Source organism: Mytilus galloprovincialis, chromosome 1 (genome assembly GCF_965363235.1).
Source record: "Mytilus galloprovincialis chromosome 1, xbMytGall1.hap1.1, whole genome shotgun sequence".
Classification (NCBI taxonomy): domain Eukaryota; kingdom Metazoa; phylum Mollusca; class Bivalvia; order Mytilida; family Mytilidae; genus Mytilus; species Mytilus galloprovincialis.
Window position 1 is genome coordinate 7,074,262 of NC_134838.1, and position 19,315 is coordinate 7,093,576.

The window sequence follows — 19,315 nt, forward strand, 5'->3', positions numbered from 1 at the left end:
AATCCGCCTCTGGTCTCAATGGCAATCATACCACATCTTCTTTTTTATACTAGCTATGTTGCTATTAAAATATAAAATGAAACATGTAACAATGTTATGGAGCAGCAGACGACAGATGCAACATGACGGCAATAGCTCACAGTGACCGAAAAAGGGGGGTGCGATTTTAATTATGGCCCATTTTATTTTTAAAACTGTCAATAACATGTTCAGGTACGACATATTCTTCAGGTGGGGAAACTGGTTGGCACCAACCATTTGATGTTTCAGAGTTTAGTTTGAGCCATAAAATATTTTTGGTAGGCACAATGTAATTCTTTTTTTATTTTTTGTATTTCTTATATACATTTTTTTTTCAATAGGCAAATGTTGAGGAAGATGATATACTCTCCTGTGTAACAAGGCCATATTTTTCCGCAAAAATTAGGCCATTTTTTTCCTTCAATACCACCCACGCAACATGCGCAATAAAAATCTAATTGTCTGTGCCAAATATAAATTTTTTTTTATGGACCGCATAGTTTGGATGTCACCCACACATATTTTTTTGTGGGGAGACGGTATACAAGGGAGAGGGTACTTGAAGTTGTTATAAACTGTATGCAATAAAATATTATTTGGGACAAAAATTGCAAAGAATTGGCCAGTCCACCTTATTAAGGACATATTCTTTGCAAGGAAAGAGATTTAAGTACAGCAAATTCTGCCATTTCAATTTCAATGAATATACAATAACTTCTTCCAACCGCAACAATATTTAAGTTAACCTTTATTTACAATGTTTAAACTGGTACTGTTGCCTTGTTCATGTTCATGTTGGTTTTTTTTACATTAAATTTGGGTCCGTCGATACCATACTTATTCCAGACGTTCCGTATCAGAGGACATTTCAGGCAATTCCTCTGCACTTCTTGTATCATTATATCTTCATCACGGTGACAAGAATAACAGTATAGAGTACCATTAATTCATAGAACAAAACAACAAATCGCTGAAGAAGTCATGTTTACAAAATGTCAAAATGAGCCAAAGACCAAAAAATGACAAGGACAGTTAAGCGTCTTTTATGGAGACAAAAACTATATTCCTAAAAAGTCTTTGGGGTTCTTCAATCGAAATAATAGCAAGCTAAACTAAATGAGATTATTATAAGGGCTAAATCTCGTCTGTACTAGCCAAATTTAACAAATTTAAAGTTGTTTATAAAAAAAATATATATCATGAATGATGGTTAATTACGTTTTTCGGGTTATCAGTTAGACCGCATGGTTTTATTATTACAATAGGAAAACACCCGAGACGTGAAATCGCATGGTTCTATTATCATAGGTAAACATCCGAGACGTCCCAAAAATATATAGGTGCTCCTATTATTGGAGGAACATTACACAGTTGTGTACACACACATGGCGGCATGGAAATTCATTTGACGATATCTAAACGTTTCGAAACGAAGTGAAAAGTATCGTGCGCCACGTGGGCGCTTATATTTGTCACTGTATGCGCCATTTCTTGTCAATATGCGCTATAGGCGCAGGGGGCACGTCCTTCCCGATCACTGGTTTGACAAGAACACAAACGGACGCTTAAAATTAGTGGTCTGCCAACTTTATTTGCAGTCGGATGACCTTTTCAGGAGAATCTTCCTTCATAACAGGGGGAACAATATGTTTAACCTATCATTCAGAAACCCCCCACCAACAGAAATGAATTTAAATCGGGACCACCACCCTCCAGAATACAATTATGTTGATAACCCCCCACCTATGGAAAAAAATATCGTCGGCGTTCCGCCCCTCCTAGGTAAATTTTACTGGAATAGCCCTTATCAACCAGACTGAAAGTTTCATTTGGAGAATTGATGAAAGTAAAAGCAACATATTATATTTGTACCTTTCAAAGGGAAACCAAGATAAACTGATTACAAGTCAAAAGGAACTTATCAACTAGCCACAAAGTTCCTCTTTGGTAAATAAGTCAAAACTAGAGCTAACAAACTAGCCCAAAAGTTCCAACAGAACTTAACAACCAGTCACAAAGATCCATTTGGAGAACTGATGCAAAGACCCACATGAGGAGGGGGGTATTCTTCCCTCTCTTGAGGGTACTATGAATACTAAATATGAATGATAATGCAACTTATTCCGTTTTATGTGAGCTATGAAATACAACTTAAATTTTGCTGGGGGAGTTTGTTTTTCCCCCTCAGTACATCAAAGTATAAATACATTTTCATTATTCCCCCCCAAAAAAAGTTCCATGCCCCTTTTTTCATATTTGTTCCCAAAGAAACCCCTTTCAGTGCATTGGGTATTCTTGTAAATTAGTGATTTGCTCTTATATATACTGATACTCATTCTTCCCCCTCTTTCTACAAAAAGGACGAAATATGGTATATTCGGAACGATTTAACTAGTTGTTCTGTTCCGACAGAACTATTCAACTACATGTAGCTACATTGTTACGGGACTTTAAACTAGCTACTTTTCCGGAACTTATCGACTGCACTCGGAATAAAACAACTAGTTGAAAAGTTCTGCCTGAAAAAAGTAACTGACTGAACATAGTGGCTGTTACATATAATCGTCCAACAATTTTCACTCGGTCTGTTTTGGTATGAAAACATGGCAGCTAATTAATTTTCATATTTTGAAGCCGAGTTTACTGATTGTCACCTTAGTAAACAATTAACAAAGAACCATTGAGATATGAACATGTATAACATGTACAGTTAGATAAAGGTTATTTGATGACAGAGCCAAGCATATTATGATCACTGGGTTTTGAGGAGAAAGGTCATGCTGAGGTCACTGCTTTATGAAAACATGTAGTCAAATTATTGTCTGGGAAGCTAATAATTCAAAAAAGTAAATTTCTTCTAAGGGCTATTCCAGAAAAAAATGTATAAGGGGGGGGGGGGGGGGTTGGAAGGCACATTGTATTAATAATACATGGGTGATGGATATCAGAGCAACTTTTCACACTATAATTCTCAATTACAATTGTCTGGGTGGCGGGTGCTGACAAAAACTGCCTTCCAACCCCCCATACATTTTTTTCTGGAATAGCCCTTAACTTGCTCAAATTAAAGAATTTTCTTGGGGAAAAAGTATATGTTCATAAGTTTTACAATAAAACTATCCATTTAGTTATAAAAAAACACATGCCTCATTTTTTTTTTAATCAGAAGTTTCATGACTTTAAGTACATTTGTTTGTCAAGAGAAGGCACAACTACAACAGTTCTCTTCTTTTCTAATTTAATACAACCTATTATTGAAGAACTAGCATTTAGCACATGAATTTTCTTCAAGGTTATTTTTATGTTTAAATTGTCTGATCAAAAGAGGACTCCCATACATTATTCCTTAACAAACACTATATAAGTACCCTGAACTACTATAGGCTTTATATAGCCTGTTCCATGTGGGTCTTGTGGATGTTGGAAGGCTGTTCTGGCAACTAGTACTACAGAATCATGGTTATTGGGATTATGTCTAGTAACTGCTACAACATCATCTCGTAAGTTGTCAACGTACACCTGAAAAATAGAACCAAAAAAATGGTCAATAACTCTGTCATCATTTGAAAATTATTCAAAGAAAATATATCTTATCACTATTGTCATTATCATTCTTCTTGCAAATAGATATAGGAAGATGTGGTGTGAGTGCCAATGATAGTGTTTATGATCAATTCTAGCCTCTAAGTTTTGACAGTGCTGGTATCTGGAATGTAGGTCTTTTATACAAGGTTGTAAGTTGGTTAATGTTAGAATCTGCATCATGTTTTAAACCTCATCTTGCAGAAGTCTTTTTTTATATATCTATATCCTCTTACTTCAATTTATGTTTCGTATACAATCGTGATTTTTTGTTATATATTTTCACAAACTCTGTGACATTTTACTCTTTGTTTGAATAGACTATTTTCGAATTACTGACTTTTGAATCAAGATAATATAATTTGTCAATAGGACAACATGCCACACTCAGTTTATCACATTTTCATGTTCAGTGAAATATATCAAATTCAAAACCCTTATTGAAAATAAAGTAAACATTCATATACATTTCAAATAATTTTATAGTCAATATATGTCACCTCTGAATACTTTTCATAACCAAGTTTGAAGTGAAGTTCATTAAGTATTTTCTTTCCTGCTGTAATTCCAAATTTCTTATTCATAAATGGTCTACCAGGAGACTCATCAGTTGTCCAGGCCATATACTTCCTTTCTTCTGTCACTACATTGATCTGCAGAAAACTATTTTATTTTATTTTTTGTGAAGTTGTAGTTGAAGTGAAATATTATAAAAGAAGACAATCTGAAACACTTTTTATTGTTTAGAACATTTCAGTAAGAGTTTGAAAATATAGAATAGAATAGAATAGAATAGAATAGAATAGAATATTTGTATTTCCCAAATTAGGGCCCCAGGAGGGCATATAGCATACAGATAATATTATTATAAACAATAACATATACAATACACAAACAATAAAAGATATGTAACAAGTGTTATAAAAATAATAAAATAAAATAATATACCACAGAAAATACACTCAACAAAATAGTAGCAATGTATCATTATTTAATGAATACTATGTTGACATTGACTCAAGTGCACCCAGTAAGTGTATTTTAACTTTGAAAAGACAAACATGAGGCATTAGTAGTTTGTGAGGAGAAATCTCAATATAAAAAAATACACAAAAAATACACAAAAAAACAACAATTAAGCACTCGCACATTTGACTATGAAGTATACTGCAAATAACTACTGCAAATAACTAATATATACTTCAACCTAACAATGTTATCAGGATCAATATAAATAAAATACACCTATTAATTTATCATTTTGTTAGTTATGATCTCAGAAATTACACCTCAAAATAAAGCAAAGGTTTGTCTCAATTCAAAACTTATAGTAAAAATAAAACTTGACTTTTATAACGCCTAAACAGTTGTTAGGGGCAGTCTAAAACTTGCAGCACAGTGATTTTTTGCTCCATGTTGAAGGTCTCACTATGACTTTGAGATGAAGAACAGGAATGAAAGTGTTGTTCCTTTGCCTTCTTGAATTTTTGCTGTGCATGAACTCAGTTTGAGTCATGGATGGATACATCATATTCTTTCTTTTCTATTATAATTGATCTCACTGATTATATACATTGTGTTTGTCTAATGTTTTGTAACAAACCATGTGGTTATTAATGTAAATAGAAAAATCAACACTACCATTTTTATGACATATCATTGATCACATCATCTTGCATAGATTTCATAAACAGGAAACGTTAGTATACTTACATGTTTAGGAACAAGCTGATCATATCCTCTGTTACTTCCTACAGCACAACATGCCATACAAACTAAAGCAGCACTAGGGAAACTGTCGTATGGAGATCTCAACTACAATAAAGTTTACAAATCTGATTATGTATGTTATTAGTAATTCCATTTTGTTTCTAAATTTATTCAATGAATTAAAATTCCCAAAAAAAGAGTGTACATATTTTACGTTTTTGGTGATGATTCACTCTAGTGTATCATATTGAGGTTGAATGTATAAGCATAATTTGCCTCAGTTAAAAGAGAGAGAAGAAAAACATCGAATATAGAACTTAACATATGATTACCTCAATAGGACTCTTGTTATCATGAGTTTGATCAAACAATAAAGCATGTGCTGTTGTTGGTAATAAAGGTCGTAATCTAGGTTGATTAAACGAACCCACTGAATGACCTCCATATCTATGTATCAATCTGCCTTGTTCATTGGCATTTCCAACATTCAGTGACTCTGGAAAATAAAACAATGAAATAGAACTGCATTATTGCAAAGTGGTGCTATCCAATAAGTTAAATCATGCTATATTAAAATATAAATGTTTAGATGAACTTCCTGAGGTATTATGCAGGGAGGATAATAAGATAACACCTTTTAAAGGGAAGTGACCATTATTGAAGATTTATTATCAAAAGTCTAAACATCATACAAAATAAATGAGGTACAGATAACAAAATGATGACACTGGCAAAGTAATAATTTACATACATTAACTACAGGGTGAATAGATACACACATACATATAAGAAATAAGAAAGAAACACTCAAAAATCCATAAATAGTTTCCATAGGTTTTAACTGGAATTCATTTTGCTCTATCTTCAGATAATTTTTAGGTGTTGTGTTGAGAGGACTGTTGTTTGCCTTTGACCATGGTGTAGTTAGTTTTTTGTCCCATTGATATCTTTTTCCACTGTTCATTTATTAGTAACTTTTATCATATCCTTACCTCTTATAAGTGAATTGATGCCAAGTTTGTTCATAAATATATTATCTAGATCTTCATGTCCAGTAAATAGCTCTGCTACAACATACAAATCAGGTCTCACCTTCCTAGCAGCATCAATCATATACTACAAAATGTAGGTTTATTACAATAAGTGGGAGTATATATTGAAACTAATGCACCTTCCTAACAGTATCAATCATATACTACAAAATGTAAGTTTATTACAATAAGTGGGAGTATATATTGAAACTAATGCACCTTCCTAACAGTATCAATCATATACTACAAAATGTAAGTTTATTACAATAAGTGGGAGTATATATTGAAACTAATACACCTTCCTAGCCGTATCAATCATATACTACAAAATGTAGGTTTATTACAATAAATGGGAGTATATATTGAAACTAATACACCTTCCTAGCCGTATCAATCATATACTACAAAATGTAGGTTTATTACAATAAGTGGGAGTATATATTGAAACTAATGCACCTTCCTAGCAGCATCAATCATATACTACAAAATGTAAGTTTATTACAATAAGTGGGAGTATATATTGAAACTAATGCACCTTCCTAGCAGCATCAATCATATACTACAAAATGTAAGTTTATTACAATAAGTGGGAGTATATATTGAAACTAATGCACCTTCCTAGCAGCATCAATCATATACTACAAAATGTAAGTTTATTACAATAAGTGGGAGTATATATTGAAACTAATGCACCTTCCTAGCAGTATCAATCATATATATTGAAACTAATGCACCTTCCTAGCAGTATCAATCATATATATTGAAACTAATGCACCTTCCTAGCAGCATCAATCATATACTACAAAATGTAAGTTTATTACAATAAGTGGGAGTATATATTGAAACTAATGCACCTTCCTAGCAGTATCAATCATATATATTGAAACTAATGCACCTTCCTAGCAGCATCAATCATATACTACAAAATGTAAGTTTATTACAATAAGTGGGAGTATATATTGAAACTAATGCACCTTTCTAGCAGCATCAATCATATACTACAAAATGTAAGTTTATTACAATAAGTGGGAGTATATATTGAAACTAATGCACCTTCCTAGCAGTATCAATCATATACTACAAAATGTAAGTTTATTACAATAAGTGGGAGTATATATTGAAACTAATGCACCTTCCTAGCAGTATCAATCATATACATGTACTACAAAATGTAAGTTTATTACAATAAGTGGGAGTATATATTGAAACTAATGCACCTTCCTAGCAGTATCAATCATATACTACAAAATGTAGGTTTATTACAATAAGTGGGAGTATATATTGAAACTAATACACCTTCCTAGCCGTATCAATCATATACTACAAAATGTAAGTTTATTACAATAAGTGGGAGTATATATTGAAACTAATGCACCTTCCTAGCAGTATCAATCATATACTACAAAATGTAAGTTTATTACAATAAGTGGGAGTATATATTGAAACTAATGCACCTTCCTAGCAGTATCAATCATATACATTTTTACTACAAAATGTAAGTTTATTACAATAAGTGGGAGTATATATTGAAACTAATGCACCTTCCTAGCAGTATCAATCATATACTACAAAATGTAAGTTTATTACAATTAGTGGGAGTATATATTGAAACTAATGCACCTTCCTAGCAGTATCAATCATATACTACAAAATGTAAGTTTATTACAATAAGTGGGAGTATATATTGAAACTAATACACCTTCCTAGCCGTATCAATCATATACTACAAAATGTAGGTTTATTACAATAAATGGGAGTATATATTGAAACTAATACACCTTCCTAGCCGTATCAATCATATACTACAAAATGTAGGTTTATTACAATAAGTGGGAGTATATATTGAAACTAATGCACCTTCCTAGCAGCATCAATCATATACTACAAAATGTAAGTTTATTACAATAAGTGGGAGTATATATTGAAACTAATGCACCTTCCTAGCAGCATCAATCATATACTACAAAATGTAAGTTTATTACAATAAGTGGGAGTATATATTGAAACTAATGCACCTTCCTAGCAGCATCAATCATATACTACAAAATGTAAGTTTATTACAATAAGTGGGAGTATATATTGAAACTAATGCACCTTCCTAGCAGTATCAATCATATATATTGAAACTAATGCACCTTCCTAGCAGTATCAATCATATATATTGAAACTAATGCACCTTCCTAGCAGCATCAATCATATACTACAAAATGTAAGTTTATTACAATAAGTGGGAGTATATATTGAAACTAATGCACCTTCCTAGCAGTATCAATCATATATATTGAAACTAATGCACCTTCCTAGCAGCATCAATCATATACTACAAAATGTAAGTTTATTACAATAAGTGGGAGTATATATTGAAACTAATGCACCTTTCTAGCAGCATCAATCATATACTACAAAATGTAAGTTTATTACAATAAGTGGGAGTATATATTGAAACTAATGCACCTTCCTAGCAGTATCAATCATATACTACAAAATGTAAGTTTATTACAATAAGTGGGAGTATATATTGAAACTAATGCACCTTCCTAGCAGTATCAATCATATACATGTACTACAAAATGTAAGTTTATTACAATAAGTGGGAGTATATATTGAAACTAATGCACCTTCCTAGCAGTATCAATCATATACTACAAAATGTAGGTTTATTACAATAAGTGGGAGTATATATTGAAACTAATACACCTTCCTAGCCGTATCAATCATATACTACAAAATGTAAGTTTATTACAATAAGTGGGAGTATATATTGAAACTAATGCACCTTCCTAGCAGTATCAATCATATACTACAAAATGTAAGTTTATTACAATAAGTGGGAGTATATATTGAAACTAATGCACCTTCCTAGCAGTATCAATCATATACATTTTTACTACAAAATGTAAGTTTATTACAATAAGTGGGAGTATATATTGAAACTAATGCACCTTCCTAGCAGTATCAATCATATACTACAAAATGTAAGTTTATTACAATTAGTGGGAGTATATATTGAAACTAATGCACCTTCCTAGCAGTATCAATCATATACTACAAAATGTAAGTTTATTACAATAAGTGGGAGTATATATTGAAACTAATGCACCTTCCTAGCAGTATCAATCATATACTACAAAATGTAGGTTTATTACAATAAGTGGGAGTATATATTGAAACTAATGCACCTTCCTAGCAGTATCAATCATATACTACAAAATGTAAGTTTATTACAATAAGTGGGAGTATATATTGAAACTAATGCACCTTCCTAGCAGTATCAATCATATACTACAAAATGTAGGTTTATTACAATAAGTTGGAGTATATATTGAAACTAATGCACCTTCCTAGCAGTATCAATCATATACTACAAAATGTAGGTTTATTACAATAAGTGTAAGTTTGTTGAAACTTAACTTATATCTAGTTTGTTGAAGACTGCCTGATAATATAATATATATGAATATTTTTTTTATAATACTTATTAACAATTCTACATTTGACAGTAAACATCATACATGTAGGCTACCACTTCAATCAGAATTAGAAATAAAGAGTATGGCTTCTCTTCCTTTCCCCTAATGATATACGTAAGAATAACTTTTGATGACAGTCACTAGCACATCCTTGATACTGATTCAATTTGTTAGAAAAATGTGAAAGTCTTCCGAAGAAGAACAGTTTACCCTAAATTGAAAGAGTAGACTAGCAAAGCCCTTGATGAATATCAAAAGTAAAATAGGTACAACCTCTTGACAAATTCATGTTTTAAATTATTGAAATAAATCAAACTTTTTCTATAAATGTATATTATCTCCACTTACTGCAGCTACATGTAATGGAGTACTATGACAGTTGTCTAATCGAACACCATGAAATATTCTAGCTGTAGTTTCAGCATAGTTCTTCATCAGATCCCATAAGAAGGGACAGTCTTCTGGTTTTTCTCCAAACCTTAATTTTACACTATCTCCCCAAGCTATAAGCTCTCTTCTTAGATATACATCTCTTCCTGTTAATATACACCAATTCAACATTAAAGAAACAGTAAGTGATAATTTATTTGCAAACCATTATTTGATAAAACGTTTTCAAAAATATATTCTATCCATCAAATTAATATCCTTATCTTTGGCATGATTGTAAAATTTGTAGATTTGGGGTTCTATGTGTTTTTACTTATATTTTGCATTTTCGAAAACTCTAAAAATTCTAAAATCTAAACTGGTTGTAAATTGATTGTTCCCTAATATACTGTTTTCATAACACTTCAACTTTTGTAACACACATAATGTGACATTTTCATATATTTTTAACCCTTTAATTTGAAAGAGGATACTTTAAAGTACTAAACAGAAGAACACCATCACATAAAAGTTTAATAATACAGCTCTCAGTTCTTCCTAGTTTTTAATTTGTCTAAAATGTCAAGAAACTAACCTGGCTCTGCAAAGTTTTTAAGGGGATCATCCCCCATTACCCAACCATTTACTGCCATTATGTGAGCAGCTCCATCACCATACATTGTACTCTCTTCAAAATCCAATGTTCCTTGGTGTGTTGTTGGTTGTACAAAATAACTGTCAATGAAACATTGAAAATACATAATTGCATTTCTGCTGATCTTGTATTGTTTATCCTTTTCACAGCTTATAGTTTCTGTCTATTTATAATAAGTTACAGCTATAATAAACAAAAAGATTTTACTTGGTCAAATATCGGTATTGTGAATTTGTCAAAAGACTAGGATGGTAGGAATTAGAACATACAGACATTCTGCATGTTCTTATCCTGTCAACACTTTGTCCCATTGATTAGGAAAATTAGATCATTAACCATTCTGTTCTATTTACAAGCCATATTGGTTGGATGATTTGATGGGACAAAACTTACAAACTTTATACAAGAATCATTGAGGCCAAGTTTAGTTCATGTCACTGTATGATTTATAAACAAAAATTAAGAAACGATGACATACTTAAACATCAATGGCTCCTTAACTGTAACTTTGCCTAGTTTTGGACCATCCTCAGTCACATATCTGTATCTAGCGTTTGCTATAAAGTTCTCTAATGCTTTTCCAATATGGTCTATGACCATGTTTTCTTTTTCTGTAGCCAACTCATCCAGTCTGTGTCTTAGCACTTTGGAACATACATCTATTCTTTCTTGACGACTTTGTACACCAGGTCTACAAGAAGCAAATGTAAAAAGGAATAAAATTCTGTTACAAATCACATTTAAAAAAAAAAAAAAATTACTTTCAATTCAGAAATTATTGCAAGGTCCTTATTAATGCAACCAGGTGCTCCGCAGGGCGCAGCTTTATACGACCGCAGAGGTCGAACCCTGAACAGTTGGGGCAAGTATGGACAAAACATTCAAGCGTGATACAGCTCTGAATTTGGATTGTGATCAAATTTTTGACATTACATGTTTTTTTTTTACACAAAACAAATGTCAAGATTTTACAAATCAATTAAAGATTTCTTCTTCAAACTTTTTAAATCTAAAATTAAATAGTTGATCATGACACAGCATAGGTTTCTGACACAGAACGAATGTGGTCTAATGAACTTAAAAGTTTTTTTTTGCCTTTGAGCAATTCACTATGCTGTTGAATATTAATCCTCTCAAAAAAATGTTTGAAGAAATTTTCTTTTTATTTATGAAATCTGAAATGAGAAAAATTTAACCCCCCCCCCTTTTTTTTTCACATCCCCGTTTCCCTTTTTCCAAAACTGATATCAATTCAAATTTCTAATGGAGTTTGCAACAATAACTACTCTTTTAAATACATCATAAAATATTAAAATGTAAAATAAAGTGCTTGTTATCACTGAATGGTAAAGATTGGTTGGTAGTAAAAGTGAATATACATTGTTTATTGTATAAAACAATAAAAAAAACTTCATCAGCAACATTTGATATTGGCAAATTTCCAATGAAGTTATTTACATAAAGTTATTGGCAAATAAAAATAGAAAATGACATCATAGTCATGTCTGGCAAATGTCCAACATACATTATCTAAAAACATTTTAGATAAGATAAGGAAAAAAAGCTTCATCAGCAACATTTTATATTGGCAAATTTCCAATGAAGTCATTTACATAAAGTTATTGGCAAATAAAAATAGAAAATGACATCATAGTCATGTCTGGCAAATTTCCAACATATATTATCAACTACTATTCTATACAAAGAAAGATAACTCCAATTGAAAATTAATTGCTATTGCACAATATTGTGCAATTAGATATTTCTTGCTATTGTGCAATACTGTGCAATTGAAAATTTCTTGCTATTGCACAATATTTCATATGGAATCCTGATTTGGACCAACTTGAAAACTGGGCCCATAATCAAAAATCAAAGTACATATTTAGATAAAGCATATCAAATAAGCCCAAGAATTTAATTTTTGTTAAAATCAAACTTAGTTTAATTTTGGACCCTTTGGACCTTAATGTAGACCAATTTGAAAACTGGACCAAAAATTAAGAATCTACATACACAGTTAGATTTTGCATATCAAAGAACCCATTTATTCAATTTTTGATGAAATCAAACAAAGTTTAATTTTAGACCCTCATTTGGACCAACTTGAAAACTAGGCCAATAATTAAAAATCTAAGTACATTTTTAAATTCAGCATATCAAAGAACCCCAAGGATTCAATTTTTGTTAAAATCAAACTAAGTTTAATTTTGGACCCTTTGGACCTTAATGTAGACCAATTTGAAAACGGGACCAAAAGTTAAGAATCTACATACATAGTTAGATTCGGCATATCAAAGAACCCCAATTATTCAATTTTTGATGAAATCACACAAAGTTCAATTTTGGACCCTTTGGGCCCCTTATTCCTAAACTGTTAGGACCAAAACTCCCAAAATCAATACCAACCTTCCTTTTGTGGTCATAAACATTGTGTTTAAATTTCATTGATTTCTATTTACTTAAACTAAAGTTATTGTGCGAAAACCTAGAATAATGCTTATTTGGGCCCTTTTTTGGCCCCTAATTCCTAAACTGTTGGAACCAAAACTCCCAAAATCAATCCCAACCTTTCTTTTGTGGTCATAAACTTTGTGTCAAAATTTCATAGATTTCTATTAACTTAAACTAAAGTTATAGTGCGAAAACCAAGAAAATGCTTATTTGGGCCCTTTTTGGCCCCTAATTCCTAAAATGTTGGGACCAAAACTCCCAAAATCAATACCAACCTTCCTTTTGTGGTCATAAACCTTGTGTTAAAATTTCATAGATTTCCATTCACTTTTACTAAAGTTAGAGTGCGAAAACTAAAAGTATTCGGACGCCGGACGACGACGACGACGACGCCGACGCCAACGTGATAGCAATATACGACGAAAAATTTTTCAAATTTTGCGGTCGTATAAAAAATGAGACTAGGTGATTCACTGAGTATCAAAATATACGAAATGGAATTCTGATATCTGGTATATTAGTATGAAACTTTGCCTGTCAGAAATTAAAATAATTAATCATTAATTTTTGTTTTGTCCTCTAAAATCACAATAAATGCACACATTTTTTTTCAAAACTTCAGTCAACAAGTCTGACACAGATATGTCTGGCCTCTTGCAGCGAAAAAACAAAATAAATCAGTAATCAGATTGACATCTGTAATACTTTCCACATATATGATTGTAGGTAGTTCTCATGATCAGAAACTTACCACTGAACAATGTAATCCCTTAACATCTAATAAAGATTTAGCCCTAACAATCTTTTTCAAAGTCATATTTTGAATTTCAGATGCGGGAAAAAATAGCATTCTAGGTACCAATAATCTTCCTTCATCATCATTTTATTACAATATTTGACTTTCTTACAATGCCAAAAAAACAAATCACTAAAGCAAGACTTAAAGGTAGAGGAAAATATTCTGTTTTTGACTGGATACATGAGTGTTTAAACAACAGCATAACACATATTGAAGAGGAATTGAATTTTTTGGTAGATACTTTCTTTAAATTTGTACAATTAAAACTGCAAGCACAAACGAAGTAACTTTTTCGTGAACAATAAATCTGTGTATGCTACCGGTAATTCAACATCATATCAACAATTAAATTTCTAGCATAAGCATTTTTTTAATAAACTGACCTAATCAGAAATCTTATCATTTGAAAAATATTACAAATTAATTGAACCCAAAACATTAGCTACGTTGTGTAAAGCTTACCTATCTGTATTATACAGCCTTAATGCTGTGTCTAAGTCTATGGAACATTTATTACGACGGAATTCTTTATCCTGAATTATCTCTAAAACTGGTCTTGATGAAGTTATGAATCTGTTTTCTACAAAACAAAATGTTGAACTTAAAAATAAATGAAATTTCTCTTTGAGCACATAATGTTTGTGATATTATTAGGATATATATGTAAGTAAAATTTATTGTTCTTTTTTGATGAAATAAAAAAAGTTCTTTGTAATGAAAAGATGTTACTTTGTACTTTCTACTCATTATGAAATAAATAATATGTCATATATGAAAATAGTATACCTTCAATAGCATATTTGAATTGTTTCAAGCATTCCTCTACATCTATACTGTAAAACTCGTGCAGTTTCTGCATTGGAAATACTTCTTTAGATAAGACTTCATAAATTATCTGGGAAAAAAAATCATTATTATATTACCAAACGTCTAGAAGTCTAAAAATAAGGAATTTCTAATGCATGACCTAATTTGGTTATTGAAATTAGGAAATAACTCTCTTGTTCTTTTGTAAAAGGGAACCTTTTATTCCTTATTGTTTTTTTCATAAAACTTTTATTTTCACAAGAGAAGTCAGTATTTATTGAGAACTTTTTGTGTTAAGCACTTCGTTTCTTATCATTTTCATTTATTTTCATACTTAAAATACATTTTAGTAATTTCATTTTTTTTAGCAGACCCCATAACTCACTAGACATTGCTTTATATTTTATTGTTTTGCCACCTCCACTATTGCAAGTTAAGAAATATAATGAATAAACATACAATATGCAAAGGTTAAAAGGTAGATCAGATAATGCCAACGAGAAAAAATTCTATGAAAAAATTCTGATGAGAATATACACCAAGCTCACATGATCCTTAAAAGACCAGATGAGTTTAAAAAAAAACAGTCAAAGTTGATAATTTTTTGGTACCTTCAAATGTTCTTCTGTGGTAATTTCTATGGGAATTCCTCTATGTTTCCATTTGCCATCAGCTACTTCTACATTGAAATGGTAAAAGATCCTATCTACAAGGTAAGCAGGTTTGAGATGTGGAGAATTCTTTAGGTTGTAAACACATTCTGGATGATCTACAATCCATGGTGTATCTGTGGCAGTATGATTAAACACCAAGTCTGTCAGAGATAAAACTTTCCATTCCTTAGACATCTTCTGGACTAATTGGTTAACATCTTTATATGTATACTGTTTTCCATCACTATTGTACACAGGACTTAAATGGCGCTGGTCCCGTATGGAGTAGGCTGAATTAGATTCTCCTAACTCTTGTAATGGTGTAAAATGGATCATATTATAGCCAGACATTTTGGCAGCATATAGTTTTTGTTCCCATTCAGGGAACGGTCCAAGCAATTTTGTAATTACAGACTGACATTGTATGCAGTCCATGGTGATCTCATCTTCATCATCATCATCATCATCTTCTGTACCAAATGATAAAGTTGGATCAACCAAAAAGTAGCCTTGTCCAGATGCGGATTTCCTTGAATCCCTATAATTATAATCATTATCATTATAAAATTCTAGTACTTTGATAAATTACAAAGCAAATGTTGAAAATGTCATAGTCACCTGAAAACTTGAATTTACAATATTCCTAAGCAATGTCATCATTCTTATACGCTGCTGAATTAGATATTTCACTTAACCCTTTCCTCCATAATGACGCTTTTTGACGCCACCCCTTTACTCCATTTTGACGCCTGTGTAGGACCTCAGTTGAAACGTTTTGACTACAAAATGTCTGCATCAGACTTTAAATTGTATCCAATATGAAAAGGATAGTCATGAGAATATCTGATTTGAATTTCATTGATAAAATATTCATTTTCACAATGCATTAATACTTTAAACCTGATGATTTTTTTTTTATTAAAAAAATCCTATGCAAATCAAGTATGTAAGAAAATAAATTCCATGGAGGAAAGGGTTAAACTGGCTGTTAAATTTTAATAGTACACTTTCAGATACATTTATAAATATACAAAACTGTGTTATTCTCAAGTTTAGGATAGGCCAAAATACCTTTGAGTAGTTTTTTTGCCAGTTTATAGGGCCAGAATAAAGCTACAATGTATTAACTCTTCTTTATACAAAGGATTGGCAAAAAAATTTGTAAAAAATGTAAAAAACTTTTTTTCAATTATTGATCTGGCAATGGAGATATATGATGTCAGTGATATTGTTGGCTTTTTTCAAAACTACCTCTACCCTTTTTTATTGGGGAAAATATGCGTCATTTTCATCAAATTGGGAAGTTAAAAATAAACCATGAATTTGACTGAAACTTCAATTTACAGACCCATTTTCAAGAGTCAAACCCTGCTTTAAAATAAGACCCCATTTTGTCAGTGATGATAAATAAATAGACCCTCAAATGTGCACATATAGTCATTTTAGGCAAGAAAATTGTTTAAATGAGTGTTTTTCAGTTTGTATTCATGCACAATTACTACTGAGACTGCACTGTTTGGGGAAAAAAATGTCTTTTTGGGAATAATTTTAAGCCATTTTTTTTTCAAATTGGGATTCTTCTCCAGGGGTAAAAGGCTTTATTCTCCACTAATTTAAGGCAAACAATATCACTTGATGTATTGAAAGTTTCAAGTATAATGATTACAATTTATAGTTTTGATGATACCCAAGCATTTATAATTTTTACATCACTGAGTCTGACCTGTCATCCACTGTAAAATAGTAGTTAAAGGATCCAGCAATATAAATGTGTACATCAGCTACTACATCATATCTGTCTATCTTAGAACCAGTGTAATTCTTCCAATATACTTCATAGTAAGTATCTCTGTCATACTTTGTATGTTTATCTTGTGGATGATTACAGAATACTCTCACTGGACTGGCATGAAGTGACGGACCCAAGACAAATCGAAGGGTCCAACCTAATACAAAAAAAATCAAAAATTAACTTCCCTTCATACTCATAGTAATTCAAAAATTAATTTTATAAATAACAAATTCAAAATTGCTGTGTAGAAGAACCATTGACGGCCTTCGTATGTTCCTTCTGCCCTTTGGTTGAGTAAATTGTTGTCTCTTTAACACATTCAACACTTCCATTCTCAATTTCAAAATATGATTGCATGATAAAAACAAATTTTCTATTTGAGTTTAAGAATTTTACATGTATATGAATTTGGTCAACTATACTTACAGGACGAACTTTACACAAATTTAAATAAAAAGAACCTACCTTTCTCCAGCCTGTAAAGTTTGAACTCATTGTTTTCTCCACCATGAAGGGTCAGCACACGTGATTGGTTCACAGCCATGATTTGTTTCTTTCCCCACTATTACCTTTAAAAAGCTACAAAAGTTGAAAACTGAAAAACTTTGTCATATAAAAATGTAATTTGTAAATAAGGTTTCAATAAAAAAAAAAAGTGGAAATGGGGCAGCAAGATGGCCTTTAATTATACTCCTAAAACTGATTTTATTCTATAATAAATAAATTTGGTGTATTAACTGTCTTCTGATTGGTTAAAATTATTAGTTTTATTTTCAATGTTGTCAATTTTGATGGCAACACGCCCACTCTGACGTTGTGTATTCATACACCAACATGTGTATACGTTGTTATTGTTTATATAAATAATATAAAACGTTCTTTGAGCCTTATTTTTGATAGAAATTTATTTATAATGAATGGCAATAATTTATTTTGTTTTTATTGAACCATAAGACTAATTTTTGACTCTTCACATTTGACATAAGAAGAAGTCAAAAATTAGTTTTATGGTTCAATAAATTCAAAATACAAAATGTAGAAAATAGCCATTCATTAAAGATTAATTCGTTTCTATGTCAAAAAGACCAGTCATGGTTTTATCTGCATTGATACAGGAAGTCTTTTATGTAAATGCAATATTTCAGTTTAAAAATCTATGACTTGTTCTGATTTTTTGTTATTTAGCTAAATAGATTTTATGTTACAGGAGAGCATGATTCTTATTACTATTAGAAAATTACATTCAAATCATTGCTCTGATCAACTGAGCTAAAGAAGTACTGGTACATTTTGTAATTCCCTAGTTCACCTGCTTAGGTAGACAGAATAATTTGTCTGTGTTCTTTTTTGACATTTCATATTTCCATTTCATCATTTGGATTTTTTTTTTTTTTTTTTCGTCCTTAAAAAAATCAAAAAGGTCAAAATGAGGAAAATAAAAATGGGAAGGGTGAAATATGGACACAGGAGACAGAAAAAAACAGACTGACCAAATATACATCCCAGATTACTCTGACGTCCAACGACTGTTTTGCCAGACAAGCTGGGGCCGTGGGACGTCAGAGCTCGTCCCATATCAATAAGTGGATATTTGCCCACCTAAAATAGATGCGCTGCTTCGTCGCTTCCTATTATTTGGAAACGCAAAATCCCTCAAACAGGATGTCTTTTTTTTTAGCACAGTACCTCAGAACATTAGATATACCCTTGTGGGAAAATACTCACAAAAATGTCTTTACATTATAATGTATTCCTAGGTAAGTTGGTTTGTCACTAAGTTTTCCACACTTTGATAAATTCGTCTGCCAAACCTGACCTAACTTTGACCTGTTAACCCTCAGCTTCAAGGTCGTCTGAATTAGTTCGAAAATAATGAACAGGTAATCTAAAGAGAATATATATTTTAGAATTTGTTATGTCCAATATTTACTTTTTATTTTTTAATTTATGTAGCAACATTATTTATTTTAGA

At 31.3% G+C, this 19,315-nt stretch overlaps 1 protein-coding gene across 5 annotated transcripts in view; it reads right to left on the reverse strand.

Annotated features, from left to right (window-relative positions):
- The window catches only part of LOC143064295 (glycogen debranching enzyme-like), a 49,949-nt gene extending 30,746 nt beyond the window's left edge, over nucleotides 1-19,203 (reverse strand). For 2 of the 5 annotated variants that reach the window (XM_076237036.1, XM_076237070.1), the window contains exons 1-14: nucleotides 19,069-19,203; nucleotides 17,809-17,922; nucleotides 17,275-17,497; nucleotides 15,510-16,089; nucleotides 14,878-14,986; nucleotides 14,554-14,671; nucleotides 11,317-11,529; nucleotides 10,779-10,918; nucleotides 10,163-10,350; nucleotides 6,306-6,429; nucleotides 5,646-5,809; nucleotides 5,317-5,418; nucleotides 4,104-4,256; nucleotides 3,390-3,540 (exon numbers count right to left, since the gene is read on the reverse strand). In XM_076237036.1, the coding sequence (XP_076093151.1) occupies nucleotides 3,390-3,540; nucleotides 4,104-4,256; nucleotides 5,317-5,418; nucleotides 5,646-5,809; nucleotides 6,306-6,429; nucleotides 10,163-10,350; nucleotides 10,779-10,918; nucleotides 11,317-11,529; nucleotides 14,554-14,671; nucleotides 14,878-14,986; nucleotides 15,510-16,089; nucleotides 17,275-17,497; nucleotides 17,809-17,887 (2,344 nt within the window). In that variant the 5' untranslated portion in view covers nucleotides 17,888-17,922; nucleotides 19,069-19,203. Of the gene's footprint in view, nucleotides 1-3,389; nucleotides 3,541-4,103; nucleotides 4,257-5,316; nucleotides 5,419-5,645; nucleotides 5,810-6,305; nucleotides 6,430-7,318; nucleotides 7,343-8,719; nucleotides 8,744-10,162; nucleotides 10,351-10,778; nucleotides 10,919-11,316; nucleotides 11,530-14,553; nucleotides 14,672-14,877; nucleotides 14,987-15,509; nucleotides 16,090-17,274; nucleotides 17,498-17,808; nucleotides 17,923-19,068 lie in introns of all 5 variants that reach the window. The other 3 variants (XM_076237059.1, XM_076237051.1, XM_076237044.1) reach the window with 3 other exon arrangements.
- Nucleotides 19,204-19,315: the final 112 nt, after the last annotated feature.